The sequence below is a fragment of the Neoarius graeffei genome, chromosome 3 (assembly GCF_027579695.1).
Source record: "Neoarius graeffei isolate fNeoGra1 chromosome 3, fNeoGra1.pri, whole genome shotgun sequence".
Taxonomy (NCBI): Eukaryota; Metazoa; Chordata; class Actinopteri; order Siluriformes; family Ariidae; genus Neoarius; species Neoarius graeffei.
The window spans coordinates 77,821,388-77,841,610 of record NC_083571.1 but is presented as its reverse complement, the minus strand read 5'-3'; the positions used below and the strand labels follow the sequence as shown (position 1 = coordinate 77,841,610).

The window sequence follows — 20,223 nt, the reverse complement described above, 5'->3', positions numbered from 1 at the left end:
ATAAAAACCCCAGTTTGACTGCAAAAGACCTTCAGAAAGATTTAGCAGACCATGGAGTGGTGGTGCACTGTTCTACTATGCAGCGACACCTGAACAAATATGACCTTCATGGAAGAGTCATCAGAAGAAAACCTTTCCTGCGTCCTAGCCACAAAATTCAGCATCTGAAGTTTGCAAATGAACATCTAAATAAGCCGATGCATTTTGGAAACAAGTCCTGTGGACTGATGAAATCAAAATAGAAATTTTGGCCACAATGTGCAAAGGTATGTTTGGAGAAAAAAGGGTGCCAAATTCCAGGAAAAAAAACACCTCTCCAACTCTGAAGCATGGGTGTGGATTAATCGTGCTTTGGGGTTGTGTTGCAGCCAGTGGTACAGGGCACATTTAACTGGTCAAGGGAAGTATGGATTCAAATAAATACCAGCAAATTCTGGACACAAACGTCACACCATCTGTAAAAATCTACAATGGAATACCTCAAGAGGCACAAGCTGAAGGTTTTGCCATGGTCCTCACAGTCCCCTGACCTAAACATCATTGAAAATCTGTGGCTAGATCTCAAAAGAGCAGTGTGTGCAAGACAGTCCAAGAAACTTGTAAAACTGGAAGCCTTTTGCAAGGACAAATGTGTGAAAATCCCCCAGGTAAGAACTGAAAGATTATTAGCTGGCTACAAAAGGCATTTACAAGCTGTGATACTTGCCAAAGGGGGTGTTACTAAGTACTAACCATGCAGGGTGCCCAAACTTTTGCTTCGGGCCCTTTTCCTTTGTCATTTTGAAAATGTAAAAGATGAAAATAAAAAATTGTTTTTGCTTAAAATATAAAGGGAATGAGTCATCTTTAAATTTATGCCTTTTGGAGATCATTTCATCTTCAACTTGCTTAACTGTTCACGGTAACAGCAATTTTGACCAGGGGTGCCCAAACTTTTGCATACCACTGTACAAGCAGAGGTGACCAAATTCTGGAGGCACTGAAGTTGATTTCCTGGAGCTAACCTGTTTGTGAGGAGCAAGTGGTACACCTTACAAAAAAAAAAAAACGTCACCACAGCAGACATCATATGGTTATGCAACCAAAATGCACTGAGGGGACAGTTCAAACTTGACAGAGTCATCAGTACTTACCCAGACAAGAAACACATCATCAGGAACGTTAATGTCAGTCTTCCCAAATGTGATCCCGCATCCTCCCTGAATCCCCCATCCCCCCAACACACTTTAAGGTCCAACCCCCCCCCCCCAAAAAAAAAGCAGGAATGCAGGCACTAGGACCATGCGTAAAGGGCGCCTGCTCAAAAACAGGAGAGGGTGCAAGCACTAGGACTATGCAGAAACATCCCACACTCAAGCTGCCAGCTTCCGTCTGCTTTGCTCTCCTCTCGTGCACTCAGAAATGATTCAAACAATAGTTAGCAATGTCAGAACCCCCAAGCTGCAAAAGATGGACATCTCATCTCCCATCTCATTATCTCTAGCCGCTTTATCCTTCTACAGGGTCGCAGGCAAGCTGGAGCCTATCCCAGCTGACTACGGGCGAAAGGCGGGGTACACCCTGGACAAGTCGCCAGGTCATCACAGGGCTGACACAGACACCCTTTCACACTCACACCTACGGTCAATTTAGAGTCACCAGTTAACCTAACCTGCATGTCTTTGGACTGTGGGGGAAACCGGAGCACCCGGAGGAAACCCACGCGGACACGGGGAGAACATGCAAACTCCACACAGAAAGGCCCTCGCCGGCCCTGGGGCTCGAACCCAGGACCTTCTTGCTGTGAGGCGACAGCGCTAACCACTACACCACCGTGCCACCAAGATGGACATACAATGTTTAAAAAAAAAAAAGAAAAAAGCGTGAGTGATGTCTTCAGACACTCTATATTAAATTAGCTAACGCCATGTTATGAATATTCATAGTGAGATCATGTTGGAATATCACTTTGTAAACATCAAGTTAGCCAACCATAGAAAATGACATTTTTTACATGTTTTCAAACAAGCACAGTCTACTGTACTACTTCACTCAACACATAAATCAAAGTAGTGATAGGCAGTGAAGGTGAGTGAAAAATTACAGAAAGAAGAAATAAGCTATCCGACTTTCTAATTAGAATTATAAATCAATTATGCCATTGTGCCAAATATAAATGGTTCATATGCCATTTTAATCTCTAAATCACTACAGCATAACACTTATTCATGAAAGTATTTTTATTTGGAAATAATTTCTTGTGTCTGTAACTCAGCAGGGACAGCTGCCCCAGGTGATAGGCATGGAGCAGGAACAGCATGTAGAAAGTGCAGAGGTGAGCAAATTACAAACTACAGAATCAAGCAATAAGGCATGAGAGGCTGTGGTACAGATGGGTGACAAATTTAAACCAAAATGAAGTGTCTTAGTTGTGAGGCCACCATGAGTCTCCAGAATATCTTCAGTGCTCCTTGCCAAGTCTGTGGAACTATTGGAGGGATGAACTATCCTCCAAGATATTCCCTCATTTATATACAACCTTTATTTAATCCAGTAATTTAACAGAGATCAAGATTTCTTTTGCCAGGGAGACTTGAATACAGCAGATAGACCTCTGGTAGGGGTATCTGAAAAACTTGAGCTCTTTTGAGGATTTGTGCCGTACTTTGTTGTCACCCCTCAGCACAGGATCTGTGGCTTTGATCCAACTTGGGTTTAAAAAAAAAAAGTTCTATTGTAAAAATTTTTCTAATTATTGTTCTAAAAAAAAAAATGTGAAGACTTAAATATGACTCCTTTAACTGTTTGTTCAGGTCCAAAAGCTCTGTAAGAGTAGCTGCGGGGAAGGGTCCTGCAGGTGACCATCCTCACCAGCAGCGCGCACCCCCCCCAAAAAAAAACAAAACCCACAAGTAAACTTCAGAGAAACACTGACAAGAGATGGTTTATTGTGTGCACAAGGACAACCTGGGCAACAGTCTGAATCTAAACATCTGAACAAAGCCAACCTGTATACTGAAGCTATGTTGATGTGTACATACAAGAGACACATTAGACCAAATAGATAATACTCAAGTCTAAGATAAAGCAAAACCTGAGTAAGGGAAAAAAAAATCATGACCCAATGAACGGATAAATGTGCTTTGAGTGAGCAAAGTATGAGTAAACTAAGACCTTTACATAAATCACACTAAATGGAATTGATCTTAATGATTAAATCATGTCTAATAATCATGGGAAAACAGAAAATAATACATCAGTAGACCATGTGCAAAAAGGCTTGTGATGAAATGTTGGTACTGTTTCCACTTTATTCATACGTGAAGAGTTTATTGACCCTTAAAATTTCTGGTATCCCGGTGGCTCTGTTTTAATCTACTGCTGCAGTACTACACTGTCGTGAGTACATGATGACTTGTGGTGATAAAGTGTCATGACTGCTTATGTTTAAAAGAAAACATTAATTGACTCTCTTCAAATATTACTATAAAAGACTAAAGTCTTTTGCCTTCCACAGAAAGTCAAAATAAAATATAAATACAGATCATTTTCAAGCAAAACAGTAATAAATATTTGACAACTTTAAAATCCTACATGGTCTCAGGTTAGTGCAGTTGTGGGTTTTAAATGTAGCAGAATAAAATGCCTTTCCACACTATGGAAGCTACTACAGTTTCTCTCCTGTGTGAATGCGCTGGTGTTTTTGGAAATGAATCTGTCGAGAAAAACTCTTCCCACACTGTGAGCAGTGATACGGTTTTTCTCCTGTGTGAATGCGCTGGTGTATTTGGAGAGTAGTCTGTCGAGTAAAACTCTTCCCACACTGTGAGCAGCGATACGGCTTTTCTCCTGTGTGAATGCGCTGGTGTCGTTGAAGTGCACACTGATCAGTAAAACTCTTCCCACACTGTGAGCAGCGATATGGCTTCTCTCCTGTGTGAATGCGCTGGTGGATTTGGAGATGACTCTGTTGAGTAAAACTCTTTCCACACTGTGAGCAAATATATGGCTTCTCTCCTGTGTGAATGCGCTGGTGTATTTGGAGATGACTCTGTTGAGTAAAACGCTTTCCACACTGTGAGCAGTGATACGGCTTCTCTCCTGTGTGAATGCGCTGGTGTGTTTGGAGATGACTCTGATGAGTAAAACTCTTTCCACACTGGGAGCAGTGATACGGTTTCTCTCCTGTGTGAACACGCTGGTGTCGTTGGAGAGCACTCTGTCGAGTAAAACTCTTTCCACACTGTGAGCAGTGATGTGGATTTCCTCCTATATGACTACACTGGTGTGTTTTGAGGACATTCCCATGACCAAAACTCTTTTTACAGTTTGAGCGGTGGTGAATTTCCTTCTGCACATCATTGTGAGAAGTGTCAAAACTGAGAGTATCTGATGATTTTGGCTGACTACTGGAGCCTTTGGAGAGGATCTGAAGCTCACCTGATTCCTGCAGTCTCTCATACTCTTTATAGTGGCATCTCTGGATGTGTCTGTTGAGGTAAATTTGAGATGCATAGGAAAGAGGACATGTGGAGCAGGAAAAAGCTTGCAGCAGACCGTTGTTTACTTCTGGAGAAGTGAAAGAATAAAAAACATAAGAAAATGAAATGCAACATCATTATAACTTAAAGGGGTATTTGAGGTTAAGTAAAAACAATTGAGGTTCTGCATGAATGAAGATTTACTAATCTGTAATTCAAGAAAGCAAAAACTGAGAATAAGTTTGTGGGAATGGCTGTAACATACGGCTTGAAATTAACGATACAGTCTAGGGTTGGGCCACAAGGAGTAATTAAATGGCACGGGGTTATGTTCAAGTTGGAGATGATGAGTAGAGTTAACCAGGAATAAGAGACACAGAAGCAGCTCAAAAGTGGTATACACATTTAGTGAGTTGATGTACACACAAAGAACACCAGGGTCAACTTGAGGGTAGACTAAGGCCAAAACAAAAAACAAACAAACCACAGTTTTTAAAAAAGGGACCAACTTACCCACAAAAGAAAAGAACAAATAAGTATCTTCCATAAACTCCTTTAGCAAAAAACAGAGATCAAAACCCACACCCAACAAAAATGGCAGTCATACCCCAACTACCAGCGAGTATACAAACTGACTATTTAAAGACTAAGGCAATATAATCAAAAGCAGAAACAATACCATAAAACACAGGGACAGACTTAAAAACACACACACGAACACAGCAAGATGAGTAATGACCAGTCAAAGCTGTTGGCACTGGTATTCAATGCAGCTAAACACAGTGGCCTAATGATGTCATTTTGTGGTGGCAACACACAGCTGAGAGTAGCAGCAGAGGCAGAACAGGAAGGCCCAGACTGGAATCCGGAATGGATCAACCTGCACAGACTAAAAAATGTTACCCGCACATTGAGGGTTATAACACCCACCACCACCCATATGTGCGCGACCCACACACCTCCCATACTGGTTCACGGCAAATAAAACACGAGTATCCAATCCAACAAGACAGAAATGTCAGCAACGATGTTCAATATAAAGTTTCTGATGGGTGATGACCAGATTGAACCCCTGGACAAACAGAGACCAGCATTTCAGCCTCAGGTTAGTGTTACACATTTTATACAGAAGCACTGATGTTTTGTGGTCCATGTGGACATGGACTGGATCAGGACCATCACTTAGGTACACTTTGAAATGTAAGGCCATCAACAGAGCAAGGGCTTCTCGATGGTGCTGTATTTAAATTGATGTTCCAGGAACTTCTTAGAGAAGTAGCAAACAAGGTGGCATACCCCATAGTCATCTTCCTGTATGAGCACAGAACTAGCATCTGTACCACTGGCATCTACTTCGAGATTGAATGGCTTGCTCAGATCTGCAACAGAAAGAACTGGAGGACTAGTTAGTAGGAATTTCACAGTCAAAAGTAGACTGACACTCTGGAGAGTTAGCCCCATGTAACATTAGGTTGGCTAAACTTGCGTGGAGAAACAAGGCTCTCTGAGCAAGATGACAAAATTTTGCTTTTAGGACAAGTGATGGTGGAGAGGTGGAGTCTCCTTCTACATCTTTGTGCAAAACGGTAATTCAGATCATGCGTGGCAGCAGGAGGCAAAAACATTGAACCTGATAAAGCATCTGATGCATGTACATCCCAATTTGTACAAAGAATTCCAGGAATGGAAGGTGCACATGATCACATAAATTGAAAATAAAATTGACTAAATGATAGTTACCAAACTTTGTCCATGGTTAGCTTATTCACAATATTTCCTGTCCTGAACCTAGCTAACAGACTAGCCCGCTTGTAAAAGTTTAGCCGACCTAAAGTTACACGGGGCTAGTTGGCAGCCATGGTGGTGTAGTGGTTAGCACTGTCGCCTCACAGCAAGAAGGTCCTGGGTTCGAGCCTAGCGGCCAACAAGGGCCTTTCTGTGTGGAGTTTGCATGGTCTCCCAGTGTCTGTGCAGATTTCCTCCGGGTGCTCCAGTTTCCCCCACAGTCCAAAAGACATGCAGTTTAGGCTAACTGGTGGCTCTAAATTGACCATAGGTGTGTGTGAGAATGGCCGTTTGTCTGTGTCAGCCCTGCAATGACTTGGCGACTTGTCCAGGGTGTACCCTGCCTCTCACCCATAGTCAGCTGGGATAGGATGAATAGTTGGCAGCCAGCCACTGAAATGATAGCTCCAAGTGTGCTATTGTCTTCTTAGGCTACAGCTACATTAATATATTAGTTTTAAAATGCATCACTTTTGCTATGTTTATGCTTAGTATCCACACCACTCCAGAGTTTTCAAGCCCCAAAAACAGATTTTGGAAATGCTGCTGGCCCCGTTTTAGTTTGAAAACTCCAGAGTAGCGTTTTAGTGTAGACCAGTGAAAACAAAGACATTTGGAAATGAAGACAAAACGACACTCGTTCACTTCCTGATCAGGTCTCAGTAGTCATGATGTATCCTTCCCTGAATCACCACATTCCTATCATGTGCTCCTTTCCCAGAAGAAAACAAGGGATCACCTGTTTATACTGGCATGCGCATGCTTAGTGTATGTGAATGGTCGTGTAATGAGCATTTTCAGGCGTGTTGCTGTGGATGGAAATCATTTCTGATACAGAGCTAAAATGCTCATCTGGACAGAGACTGTTTTAAAACACTGTATTAAAACTAAAATGTATTAGTGTAGACATAGCCTTAGCCTACTTAACAGTTTGCTCCTTAATGAATGAAAGAATAACAAGGCTGTAGAAAATCACCTTAAATCAGATGTTTGTAAAATTAGTTGACTAATAAATCCTTTCTACACCAGTCACCCACAGACAGACAAACAGGAAGTCACTGTTTTCACTCATTTAATGCAGTGTATAAACAGTACAACTTTTGATGTTTATTAATTTCATCAATATGTATGAATGCATTTATTGCTTTCATTAGTACTGAACTAGACCAGTCCTACCATACTAGGTACCGTACCAAACCCAAAACCCGAATTACAGCCAGTTCAATGATCTGAATTAATACATCACTGGATGCATTAGTAACTTCAGAAAAGGGGAGCACATGTCCTAAAAACAAAGGACACCAGGCATAACCAGCATCTCAAAATCTTAACAGGATGCTTTACCTCATCATTATCTAATAAGAAATCACTGAAAGAAACAAAAGATTTAAAGGATATGGGACATGAAACATAAATGCACGCTATATCAGTTTCTTTCCATTAAAAATATGAATTAATTGCATCAACAAATACAAAATCATCTATTAAATTCAGCAAAATCGTTATATTCGTGATGATTATATGGCATTTCTGCTCGACTTCCGATATGCATTTTCTACAACCGGAAGAGCCGCTGTCACGTGATCATACGTCACAAAAACTTTCGGGCACAGCACAAGCGGGTAGATGAATGGAGAAGTGGATGACAAGAAAATTGTTTTTATAGTCTTTAACGTACATTGAACATCATGGTGTATTGTGCTGCTTATGGTTGCAATAATTCCAATGGGAAATGCCCTGGAGTAAGTTTTTTTGCATTCCCCAAGGACCTGAAGCTGAGGAAAGTGTGGGCTCACCTGCGCATGCGCAGTAGTGATGTGTCGGTTGCGAACGATCTGGTTCAAAGAGCCGGCTCTTTGAAGCGAACGACAGGAGCCGGCTCTTCGGTGGGAGCCGAATTAGTTTTTTGTCCTTAGGTGCCTCAGAGAGAGAGAGAGAGAGAGAGAGACTTTCACAAAAAAGTTGCTGTCCGATTGCGTCTTTGTGTTGTCTATTACCATTCAAAAGAAAAAAAGTAGCATGGTGTACGCCTACTTTTTTTGTTTGGGGGGGTTGATGTCATTCACAGCTGCGAAAATACGAAAATTGGTGTAATGCTTAAAGCTGTGGAGCGCAGGGGAGAGGAGTCTAATATTTTATTTAATAAAATATTTTGTTGCACATTGTTCTGTGTTTGTTAAAATAATTTCCAACTTTGCTTCATAGTTTCTTAGGCCTGATTTATACTTCATAATTTATTTTGTGGTATTTTGTTCAAGGTCGAGTGTGAAATAAAGCCATAAAGGATAAACAGTTGATGTCTTCTGTGTATTTTATATTGGTAATATAACAGTTTTGCATTATGTTTGTGAGAAAATAATTTATTAATTGGTAAGTAAGTTTTATTTCTATAGCTAGAACATTGTTACACTGCTATACTTTACAAAGCTTTACAATGGCTACAAAAACAAACAAAATGGAAAACATCCTATTGATAAAATATAAATAATAATGTAATTAATTAACTAGTTAATTGCAGCAATTAAATCAAAAATAAAATCGCTCCTTATAGTAAGAAGAGCCAAAAGAGCTGAAATTCCCATCACTAATGCGCAGTAGGCTTAGTAGGACAAATCCAAGAGGTAGGATAACTTTACAGAACACCTGTTGAAAAAACTTTGCACCTACTGTTTCCCACAAACTGTGTTCGGACCATTTCACTGAGGATTCTTTCAACATTAATACTCAGGTACTGAGCGATATTAACTGCCAAGCCAAATTTAAGAGGCTACTTAAAGATGGAGCCGTTCCCAACATCCCAATTCAGGAACAAGACGGCGGAGTGAAACCCGAAGTGCTACGGCCACCACGAGGTGCATTCACTAAGCGACTGAAAGCCGAGGTAAGGATTAGTATTATAATTTTGGGTGTATCAATTATTGATTATCATAATTCTGACTCGTTTCGCCATTTTTAATGTTTTCATCTCGGACTCTGGAAGCATTGTATCTCAATCAATCTCGAAAAATATCAGCAAAAAAAAAAAAACTAGCTTGCAACGGACTTTAGCTAGATCCATGATGAACTTTCAATGTATGATACAAAAATAATACTTCTTTCAACAGATCATTAGCCTTTGAGCAGAATTGTTTTTAACTTACCAGGAAGTGTTATCCAGCCGACCGCTTTCAGTTTCAGGGGGCTGAATGAACTCTCACTCTCAGAATCATCTGACCCGTCAGAGTAAAGACAAGATCCATGTTCATGTGAATTTCCAGCTATCGGTTCGAATTGATAGGGTCTAACTTCACATCTCTGTGAAACATCGGGAACATCACTGTCTGGTGTCCATTTCGGTAACCTGTTTACATTAGATTCCCAAGCGCTGGCTCCTTGGAAAGTTTTTGTTACGTCACGGGTCACGTGACCACCTAGCTCATTAACGAATCCTTGTTTTATGCTGATGTATAAAAGAACTTGAATAATGTGATGATTTTCACATTTTTGACGCCCTGCAGTGATTTAGATGGCATTTCTTATGTCCTTTATACATAATTATGCCCAGAAAAAAATCCATGTCCCATATCCTTTAAATACAGGCTCAATAGTAGGTTGAAATACAGAAACGTTTAATGAGACATCAGTTGTGTTAACCTTCTTAAAGCCTTCTATAACGCATCGCCCCAATTCCGAAAAAGTTGGGATAACTGTGTAAAATATAAATAAAAACAGAATGTGAAGATTTGTGAATCATGGCAACCCTGTTTCGTTGAAAATAGTACAAAGTCAACGTATCAAATGTTAAAAATGAGAAGTTGTTTTCAAAAAAAAAAATGCTAATTTTGAATTTGACGTCAGCAACACATTTCAGAAAAGTTGGGACAAGGGCAACAAGAGACTGAAAAAAATTGTAATTGTTTATATAAAAAAAAAAAAACCTACCTAATTTGGTTAATTGGCAACAAGTCAGTAAAGCTAGGCATACACTGCGATTTTTTCAATCGCGGTATTCAGCTGCTGCTCACACTGTACGAGTGAATCGCAGGGGTAAACAGCACGCAGCTTACGATTCCTGTTCTCACACTATACGATCCGATGCTCGGATGTGATCTGACTGCTCACACTGTACTTCCATACACGACTCGTCGGATTCTTGTATCCGGAACTGCAACGTGAAAAAGAAGAGGAGGAGGAGACCGGAAGTGCTGCTCAGTGTTTGTTTTCTCTTCCGTATCCGTGTTCGCGCATGTGTAGTGTGACAGGTTGAGGTAAATCGGCTCGTGACACTGCTTCAACAGTGCGATAGCCTCACGATGGGCGACCAGGATTTCAAACAGGTTTGATTTTCATCCGATCGATCGGGAGGAGGTCATGAGGTGTTAATCGCTTGTCGTTACCCCATGTATACTACACGATCCGAGACGCACGATTGAGCCAAAACTCGGCCCGATCTCCAAAATAGTCGCACGAGTGAAAATCGTGTCAAAATCGGGCCAAAAATCGCACAGTGTATGCCCAGCTTAACATGACTGGGTATAAAAAGAGCATCCCAGAGAGGCGGAGTCTCAAAAGTAAACATGGGGAGGGGTTCACCACTTTGTGAAAGACTGTGTGGGCAAACAGTGCAACAAGTTAAGAAAACCATTCCTTAAATGTAAAATTGCAAAAAATTTGAGGATTACATCACCTGTGGTACATATTAAAAGATTCAGAGAATCTGGAGAAATCTCTGTATGCAAGAGACGAGGCTGAAAACTGACATTGGATACCTGTGATCTTCAGGCCCTCAGGCGACACTGCATTAAAAGCAGACACGTGTCTATAGTGGAAATCACTGTATGGGCTCAGAAAACCATCGCCTGTGAAAACCATTCATTACTGCATCCAGAAATGCAAGTTAAAACCCACCCACCCTCTACACGAGGAGCTGATCAGCCACAGGACCACGTTCAGTAAACGGCAGATTCTTCCACGCTGCACAACTGAGAGACACAAGAAATCATTCCTACCTGTTGCAGTCAAGCTGCACAATGCTACTGTATAACTGTGGTACACTGTCTCACCATGTATACTGTATCCTTAACTCAGGTGCAATATATGTATATAGGAAACAATGTATATAAAATCACTTCATTTTGCTTTTACTTAAGTTATTGAACTTATTTAAATTTATTTTATTTATTCATTTTTCAGATGATTTAATCTTCTATTTTAAGACATGTTTACTTCTCCGATTTACTGTAGGAGTTTGGTAACAAATTTGAATTTCCCTCCAGGGATTAATAAAGTGATTCTGATATAAACAATATCCAGAAACGCTGCCACTTGCCCTGGGCCAGAGCTCTTTTACAATGAATTGAGGCGAAGTGGAAAATTGTCCTGAGGTCCAACTAATCAAAAGTAGAAATTCTTTTTAGAAATCATGGACACCACATCCTCCAGGCTAAAGAGGAGAGGGTCCATCCAGCTTGTCATCAGTGCACAGTTTAAAAGGTAGTATCTGTGATGGTATGAGGGTGCATTAGTGCACATGACATGGGTAACTTGTACATCTGGGAAGGAATCATTAATGCTGAATGATACACACACACACACATGTTTCAGAGCAATATGCTGCCATCCAGACAAAATCTTTTTCAGGGAAGGCCTTCCTTCTTTCAGCAAGACAATGTCAAACTAATTAAAACTGTATGGCTCCATAGTAAGAGTCTAAAAGGTGCTAAACTGGCCTGCCTGCAGTCTAGATCTGTCTTCCATTTAAAACAGTTGGCACATTATGAAGCACAAAATACAACAAAGGAGACCCCGAACTGTTGAGTAACTGAAACTGTATATCAGGCAAGAATGGGACAACATTTCTGTAGCAGTTCCTGATGTGGGAACATGCACAGAAGCACAGCAGGCGAGAGTTGGTCACATACAAACGCTTTATTTCACTGATTTCAGCTTTTCAGCTCTCACTCACGCGTTGTGGTCGGGAGGGAGCCCCTTTTCTCTGCTCTCTCCCCCCTTTTATGCTCCATCCCTGTAACTAACAAACAAACAAACAAACAAACAAACAAACACTAATTGACAGCAAGTGGAATGACTTAGCCACTTACCTTTCCCGACCCCCCCATTCACAGACTGCTGCTTGGCCACGCCCCTGCTGTCACATACCCCCACCGCCCGGGGAGCTGTCTGGCCTGAAGCTGACTCTCCCCCTGACGGGACAGGAAGTCCACCACCACCACCATCTGTGCCCCCGGCCTGTGGATCACCTCAAACTTAAATGGTTGCAGGGCGAGATACCAACGGGTGATCCGCGCATTGGCATCCTTCATGCGGTGGAGCCACTGGAGGGGTGTGTGGTCCGAAGAGAGTGAAAGGGCGTCCCAGCAGGTAGTATCGGAGGGCGAGGACCGCCCACTTGATGGCAAGACACTCCTTCTCAATTGTGCTGTACTTGCTTTCACGCATCGACAGTTTCCGGCTGATGTACAGCACGGGGCGCTCCTCGCCCTCCACCTCCTGGGACAAAACGGCCCCCAGCCCGATGCATCAGTCTGCAAAATAAAAAGGGAGACAGAAAATCAGGGGAGTGTAAAAGTGGCCCCCCATACAGTGCAGCTTTTACCTCAGAGAAGGCCTGTTGGCACTGCTCTGTCCACTGGACCGGATCTGGAGCCCCCTTTTTAGTGAGATCGGTTAGTGGGCTGGTGACGTCCGAATAATTAGGTATAAACCTACGATAATAGCCAGCCAGCCAGCCCCAGGAACCGTCTCACCTCCTTTTTGGTCTTGGGCCTCAGGCAGGCCGCAATCGCTGCAGTCTTGTTAATTTGGGGACGCACCTGCCCATGACCCAAGTGGAACCCCAGATACTGTACTTCCACCCACCCAATCGCACACTTTCTTGGGTTAGCTGCGAGGCCCGCGCGCCTCAGCGACTTTATAATGGCCCTCAGGTGTTCCAAGTGCCACGGCCAATCATGGCTGTAGATTATTATATCGTCCAGATAGGCGGCCGCGTAGACAGCATGAGAGCGGAGGACCCTGTCCATAAGCCGCTGGAACATAGCGGGCGCTCCAAGCAACCCAAAAGGGAGCGTGACAAATTGGTGTAAACCAAAACGGTGTGGAAAAGGCCGTTTTCTCTCAGGATAGAAGAGTCAAGGGGATCTGCCAATATCCCTTTGTTAGATCCAGTGTTGAATAAAAGCGAGCAGCGCCTAACTGATCAAGCAACTCATCAATACGAGGCATTGGGTATGCATCAAATTTAGCCACCATGTTGACCTTTCTGTAGTCCACACAGAATCGGACCGACCCATCGGTCTTGGGAACCAGGACCACTGGGCTGCTTCAGTCACTGTGGGACTCCTCAATTATGCCCATTTCGAGCATGGCCTTGAGTTCGTCCCAAACCACCTTTTTCTTGTGTTCAGGCAAGCGGTAAGGGCGGCTACGCACTACCACCCCCCGGGGCGTTTCAATGCGGTGTTCTATGAGGTGGGTATGACCAGGAAGGGGCGAGAACACGTCGGGAAATTCCTTTTGCAACTTGGCCACCTCTGTGAGTTGCGCCAGTGAGAGGTGGTCTCCACAAGGGACAGGAGTGGTCCGAGAGGTCATCTTTTTCACCTCCGGGACTACCGACGCCAACGCCACGGGGACCCCCTCATTCCAGCATTTTAAAAGACTGAGGTGGTAGATTTGCAATGCCCCGCCCCTATCCGTTCACCTCACCTCATAGTCAATGTCCCCGACTCGCCGTGTGGCCTCAAAAGGGCCCCTGCCACTTGGCAACTAATGTGAAGCTCAACGTGGGCGGCACGATGGTGTAAGTGGTTAGCATGGTCGCCTCACAGCAAGAAGGTTCCGGGTTCGAACCCAGCGGCCGGCGAGGGCCTTTCTGTGTGGAGTTTGCATGTTCTCCCCGTGTCTGCGTGGGTTTCCTCCGGGCGCTCTGATTTCCCCCACAATCCAAAGACATGCAGTTAGGTTGACGTGGGGTGGCCTTGGGCTGAGGTGCCCTTGAGCAAGGTACCTGACCCCTGACTGCTCCTGGGCGCTCTGGTGTGGCTGCCCACTGCTCCGAGTGTGTGCGTGCACGCGCGCGCACGTTCACTGCTTCAGATGGGTTAAATGCAGAGGATGAATTTCACTGTGCTTGAAGTGTGCATGTGACAAATAAAGGTTTCTTCTTCCTCCTTCTTCTTCTTCTTAATACGAGCACTTTGTCTCCTGGCATGAAGTCTCTAAGGCATGTGCCCTGTCATACAGCCGGATTTGATGTTCTTGTGCCTGCCGCAAATTCTCCTGGGTTAGGTGCGTGAGGGTGTGGGGTTTTGCACGCAGGTCAAGAACGTACTGGATTTCGTTTTTGCTAGGTGAAGGTCCCTCCTCCCAATTTTCCCGTAGCATGTCCAGAATGCCACACCGCTTACGCCCATATAATAATTCAAATGGAGAAAATTCCATGGAGGCTTGCGGGACCTCTCGTACTGCGAATAACAGGGGCTTGAGCCACTTATCCCAATTACACGCATCTTCACTTACGAATTTCCAGATTATGTTCTTGAGTGTTTGGTTAAATTGCTCTACTAAGCCATACATTTGTGGGTGACAGACACTGGTGCAGATAAACTTAATTCCCAATAACCCATACAGTTTGCGCAGTGTGTGTGTGACAAACAAAGTGCCTTGGTCTGTCAGGATTTCTTTCGAAATCCTGACCCAGGAGATAAAGCGGAAGAGCGCTTCCGCAATACTGCATGCTGAGATATTGCGGAGAGGCACTGCTTCCGGATATCCGCCAGAACTAAAATAAAGTGATATCCCCGTGCTGACCGATCTAATGGCCCAACGAGATCCATCCCAATTCGCTCACACGGGGTCTCGATTAGAGGAAGAGGGCGCAACGGCGCTTTTGGAGTGGCCGCAGGATTTACTAATTGGCATTCACGGCATGCCGCACACCACCAATGGACATCCCCACGAATCCCTGGCCAATAGAACCGGGCTATTATTCGGGCTAGTGTTTTATCTTGCCCTAAGTGTTCAGCCATGGGATTAAAGCGAGCCACATGGAATACGAGTTCCCTACAGCTCTTTGGGATTAACAATTGGGTTATTTGTTCACTAGTTTGAGTGTCCTGCGTCACCCAGTACAATCTATCTTTAATAATAGCAAAATAAGGGAAGGCTGGTGCCACGCTTGGCTGAAGAGTTTGACCATCGATTACTCTCACTTGGTCAAATGCATGCCACAGAGTCTCGTCTCGCGACTGCTCTAACGGGAAATCTCCAAGGAAATCCCCAAGAGAGGGAGGAGGAGCAGGCTGCTCCTCACTCTGACATGGTGTTGACGTAGACAGCTCTGTGACAGCTTCTCCAGTCAACACTACACCGGGATCTTCCCATGACCTACTAGTGTAGGACCAAATATTCCATCAGCTTTTTAAATCCTGGCCAATCAGTGCCCAAAATCAACAAGTGGGTGAGACAAGGACTAACCGCCGCCTTTACTCTATGCATGTGGCCCCGGAATAGAATACAGACAGGCACTAAGGGATAATTGTGAACATCCCCATGAACACACAACACTTTCACAGCTTGTGCTCTCCCCAATGCCTCACCTTGCACCAGATGTTGGTGAATTGAGGTCCAATTACAACTGGAATCCACCAAAGTGTGATATGCATCCCCTTGAACACTTACCGGTATGTAATACATTCTGGCACGTCGGGGATCTGGATTACAGCTCCCACCTCCCTTGCGCAGAGCTCCGACTCTGGAGATGCTCCGATTCCCCGCCACACCAGCCCAGGTCACGCCCCCACTGCCACAATTTCTCTTTCAAAACTACACTAATCGGCTTCCTCAGTTTCTAAACGTTTAGAGTGTTATTAAAAGTAGAGGTGATGCAACACAGTGGGGTCATTCCACGCCAAACGTCCGAATGCTCCCGCTCGACCATCTCAGATTTACCTGAAAAAATTCCACAAGGTTCACACACTTCCCAATAGGAAAAGTCCCAAATTTCAGCTCCCAACTCATTATAGTTTTGTCATAAAAAAATATTTAGGCAGCTAACCCCAGACACGTTTTCAGCAGAGTTTTCTAGGGAGCCACTTTCACATTGCTGTATCTAGAAAACTATTTGAGCTAGGTCTTTCAAATTTTCAAGGGCTAATATCTGGCTAAAGTACTCGTAGTATATGGAGTTTTACACATGTGCTTTCGGTTTATCATAGCGTTCTGGCAGCTTGAATTTGCTCAAAAATTCAACTCTTCAAATCTGGCAGCATATTTGAAGGACTGTTGAAAGTGTAATATTAAACATAGAGGCTTGATATTGCACATGCACCTTACCACACATGCTGTGTACTTTGTATTCAAAAACTGTCCCTCTGTGAAGCATGGTCTAGAAGATATTAAGGTTTAAAAATTGGAAAAAATAATTTGGTGCCATTTTTGGCATGGTATAGCAAAAAAATGATAGGTCCCACCAACATAAAATTGGCTGTTTTTGAAAGATTAGATTTTTGTTTCTAACATATCCAAAAATTGTGATGGTGTTTTGCCTTAATGTTGCAAAATGATTTTTTGAAAATGAGGTGTTTGCATATATACACAGCATTCATGGCCTATGAAGGCACTTCCAGATGCTAAGAACACGCCATGAATTTATTTTGCACAGCTTAAACTTAATAAAATGCTTCATTTGATTCATGGTAAAGTACACTAGAAGGATAGCCTATATGCCATTTTTAGGTATTGCAATATTGGAACTCCAATATTGGTGAAAACTGAAACTTGTCACAAACCATTACATATCTGTTGTACCATGATTTAAAAGAAAAAAAAAAAAAAAAAAAAAAAAACTGTATGCATTGGCAACTTAGGGAAAGCTATTGTAAATTATCTGAACTCTTTAATGAATCTTTCAGATGCTTCGATGTCACATTCCTGAATTGTATATAGATGTCCAGTTGTAGTTCTAGGAGCATCTATTTTAGAGATGATGTGTTGCACAGGTACCCAGCACAAATCATCTCTCATTGGCCAGAAGAAACTTTTTGCTGGGCCATGTGGATGCATAAATTGTATCTGAACATCTTGCTGATCTTCAGATGTCTCTCTGATGCTTCCAACCCACCAGTGATGGTCATAAACACAGGTTATATATTGGCCAGGTGTCATGTCACTGATCTGGAGGCCATGTGAAAACTCTTCTTCAATATGTTCTATCTCATAGTTGACCAAAAATCCAGCAATTCCAGACACTCTGCTGACCTCAATTGTTGTGGCATTGACTGGCTTGAAACAGTGATTATCTCTAGTACCTGGCACCGTGAATGCCTTTGCGAATCTGCTTTCCAGCTTGTCAGCCATGGACTTTACACTTTCTTTGCTTATCCACATAAATTTCACCCCTAGGATGTTTTTTTCCGCCCATTTGAAGAGGTCTTCAGGGGTTAGGATGTGGTTTGTATCAGTGGCCTGCAGACTCGCTCTTGCAGGCTCTCGCTTTACTGTGCCACCTATTCCATCACATGGTGACTTACCGTGTGATGTTCCAAAGAAGTTCCATTCCGCAGAAACACCAAAGTCTGATGAGTGATAAAGCAGATTGATAAAGCTTTTGCGGTTTTTATAATGAGCAGCAGCTCCATCACTGAAATAGTGAATGGTCTTCAAAGTGGGCAGCAACTTCTTCACTTCGGGTATAACACTGCACAGAAAAGTGTACACAGCTTCTGTATCATGCTTAAGACAATCACTCACTATGCACATACTTGAACATTTAAGCTGGTCATCCTCCGTGTAGTAGATCACAAAAGGATGCAGGGTACACTGGGAGTTATCCCAGTGGTAACCCTGGGCGGCATCTTGAACAATAAAAGAGTAATTCTCAGCAAAGTCAAGAAGTATGATGCATTCATCTGAGTGCAGTTCTTCCTTCAGTTGGCATAAACGATGACTTTGATGCTTTGCAATAAAGTGATGAACCGACAGTTGGTTTACTTTTTCCATGAGCAAATCCAGGTAGTCTTCTGTTGAGATGGTGTAGTCCAAAAGAGTTGTTCTGTCAGTTGTCACCCACTGCTTGAAGCTAATGTTGTCTACATCATCACTTACTTTGTCATTCAAAAAGTGTTCTAGATTTGTGGATCCTGGGCACTCTTCACACCTGTGTAACATGCATTCCATGTTCTGTGTGGAACACACAAGATGGTTCAGGAGATCTGTGTGGGTGATTTTCTCTGCTTGGTTTTCAGTTGGGAAAGCAGAAAGCATTAGCTTCACATTCTGGTGGTACACACAAACAGAATGTGTCCCTCTAGCACCTACAGTTATGCACTCCTTGGGACGGAGTGAGCAAAATTTGGAGATTCCTATCTTCAGGTCAGGGTTTGATTGCTTGAATAGCTGGAAGGCTTCATTCAGATTCATTACAATTAATCTTTTTTGCTTGTGTACTCTCTTGTCTCCTTCTTTGACACTCTTAAAATCTTTTTTACCAGGCAGTGGTCTAGAAATATCATCCTGGTGAAAAAATGCAATAACTTTGTTTACAGTGTCTGTACTCAGTGGTCTTCCTATTGAGGGTGATGACAGGCAAAATACCATGTTCTAAGCGCAGATCTCTTGCTCGTCTGACTAGACGCTCACTAACGCCAAATTCATCAATGGTCTTTGCAATACTCCAGCTTTGTGGTACCAAAGTTAATAACTTGATCTGCTCCTGCTTTCCAGTCGTGATTGATAACTTTTGCTTCAAAGCTGTGACAAGATAGCCAACATCACTCACATCAGCAGATGATGTGGTCATTATAGGAGCAGCCCATGACGTTGAAGGGACTGCAGCACACCAATGTAGCATTTCCTTGGTCTTGTGGCCAACTTCTTCAACCTTTCTCTTAATGTACGCTTCCTTATCCCTGGGACTGACTCGTGAGATTTTACATGGGGAAAGTCCAATAGCAGTGAAGCACTTATCCAATTGGTCTTTTATGTCTTCCTGTTGTACATAGTCAACATGATCATGATCAACATGCTCTTGCAATGGAACTTTGACTGACACTTTATACATATGCTTCTTGCACTGCATGCATACTTTCATTCCAGCCTTTACAGATGTCTTTCCAATGGCCTCTGCTTGGGACAGAGAGATGATGCGAAGATTTTTTTTCATAGGTCTTGCATGTAAGCCATATGGGTTGCTGCAGTTTTTTTGTAGAGAAGAGTAACAATCCAGGTTTATTTTCTTATGGTACAAACATATAGTTGCATCAGGTGGTACATCATCCTGCAGACTACACCTGTGCTTCAGGAGCATTTGGTCATCTTTTGACAGAGAAGTGATGGATACCAGTTGTCTTGGTCTGAAACAATAGAAGCATAACATGTCAAAATGATGGTCAATCAGCAAAGTTGCAAGAAAAGTATTAATGTAAAGTAAGTATTAAAGTAGTTAGACTTACACTGCATAACTCTTGGTGTAATCCAACCTGTGGCAGTCTTCAGCACATCCCAACACAGCTCCAATAAAACATGGAGCCAAAGATGCCATCTTGAAAACTGTGAGCCTGCTCATTCTAGTCATTTAAATAGTCAATCTGATTGCAAGTGGCTCGTTCTAAATACAGGTGTGAACATTTACTAGAGTGCCTTGGAATCTGATTGATGTGGGGATGGTATGAGACACTTGCATCCACATTATGTTCTGCAGTGTGCATGCTCCATTTGACACATTTCTGTTTCTATACCTAATGATTACATATAAGTTGACCTTCAAATATAGTTTATCATGAATCAAATGAAGCATTTTATTGAGTTTAAGCTGTATGTAATGAATTTAAGGCGTTCTCTTAGCATCTGGAAGTGCCTTCATAGACCATGAATGCTGTGTATGTGTGCAAACACCTCATTTTCAAAAAATCATTTTGCAACATTAAGGCAAAACACCATCACAATTTTTGGATATGTCAGAAACATATATCTAATCTTT

General features: G+C 42.7%; 1 protein-coding gene across 4 annotated transcripts in view; it reads right to left on the bottom strand.

Moving 5' to 3' along the window:
* Window positions 1-2,905: 2,905 nt before the first annotated feature.
* The window catches only part of LOC132883586 (histone-lysine N-methyltransferase PRDM9-like), a 73,483-nt gene continuing 56,165 nt past the window's right edge, over window positions 2,906-20,223 (bottom strand). For all 4 annotated transcript variants that reach the window (XM_060917375.1, XM_060917378.1, XM_060917379.1 and 1 more), the window contains one exon: window positions 2,906-4,548. In XM_060917375.1, the coding sequence (XP_060773358.1) occupies window positions 3,647-4,548 (902 nt within the window). In that variant the 3' untranslated portion in view covers window positions 2,906-3,646. The remainder of the gene's footprint in view (window positions 4,549-20,223) is intronic.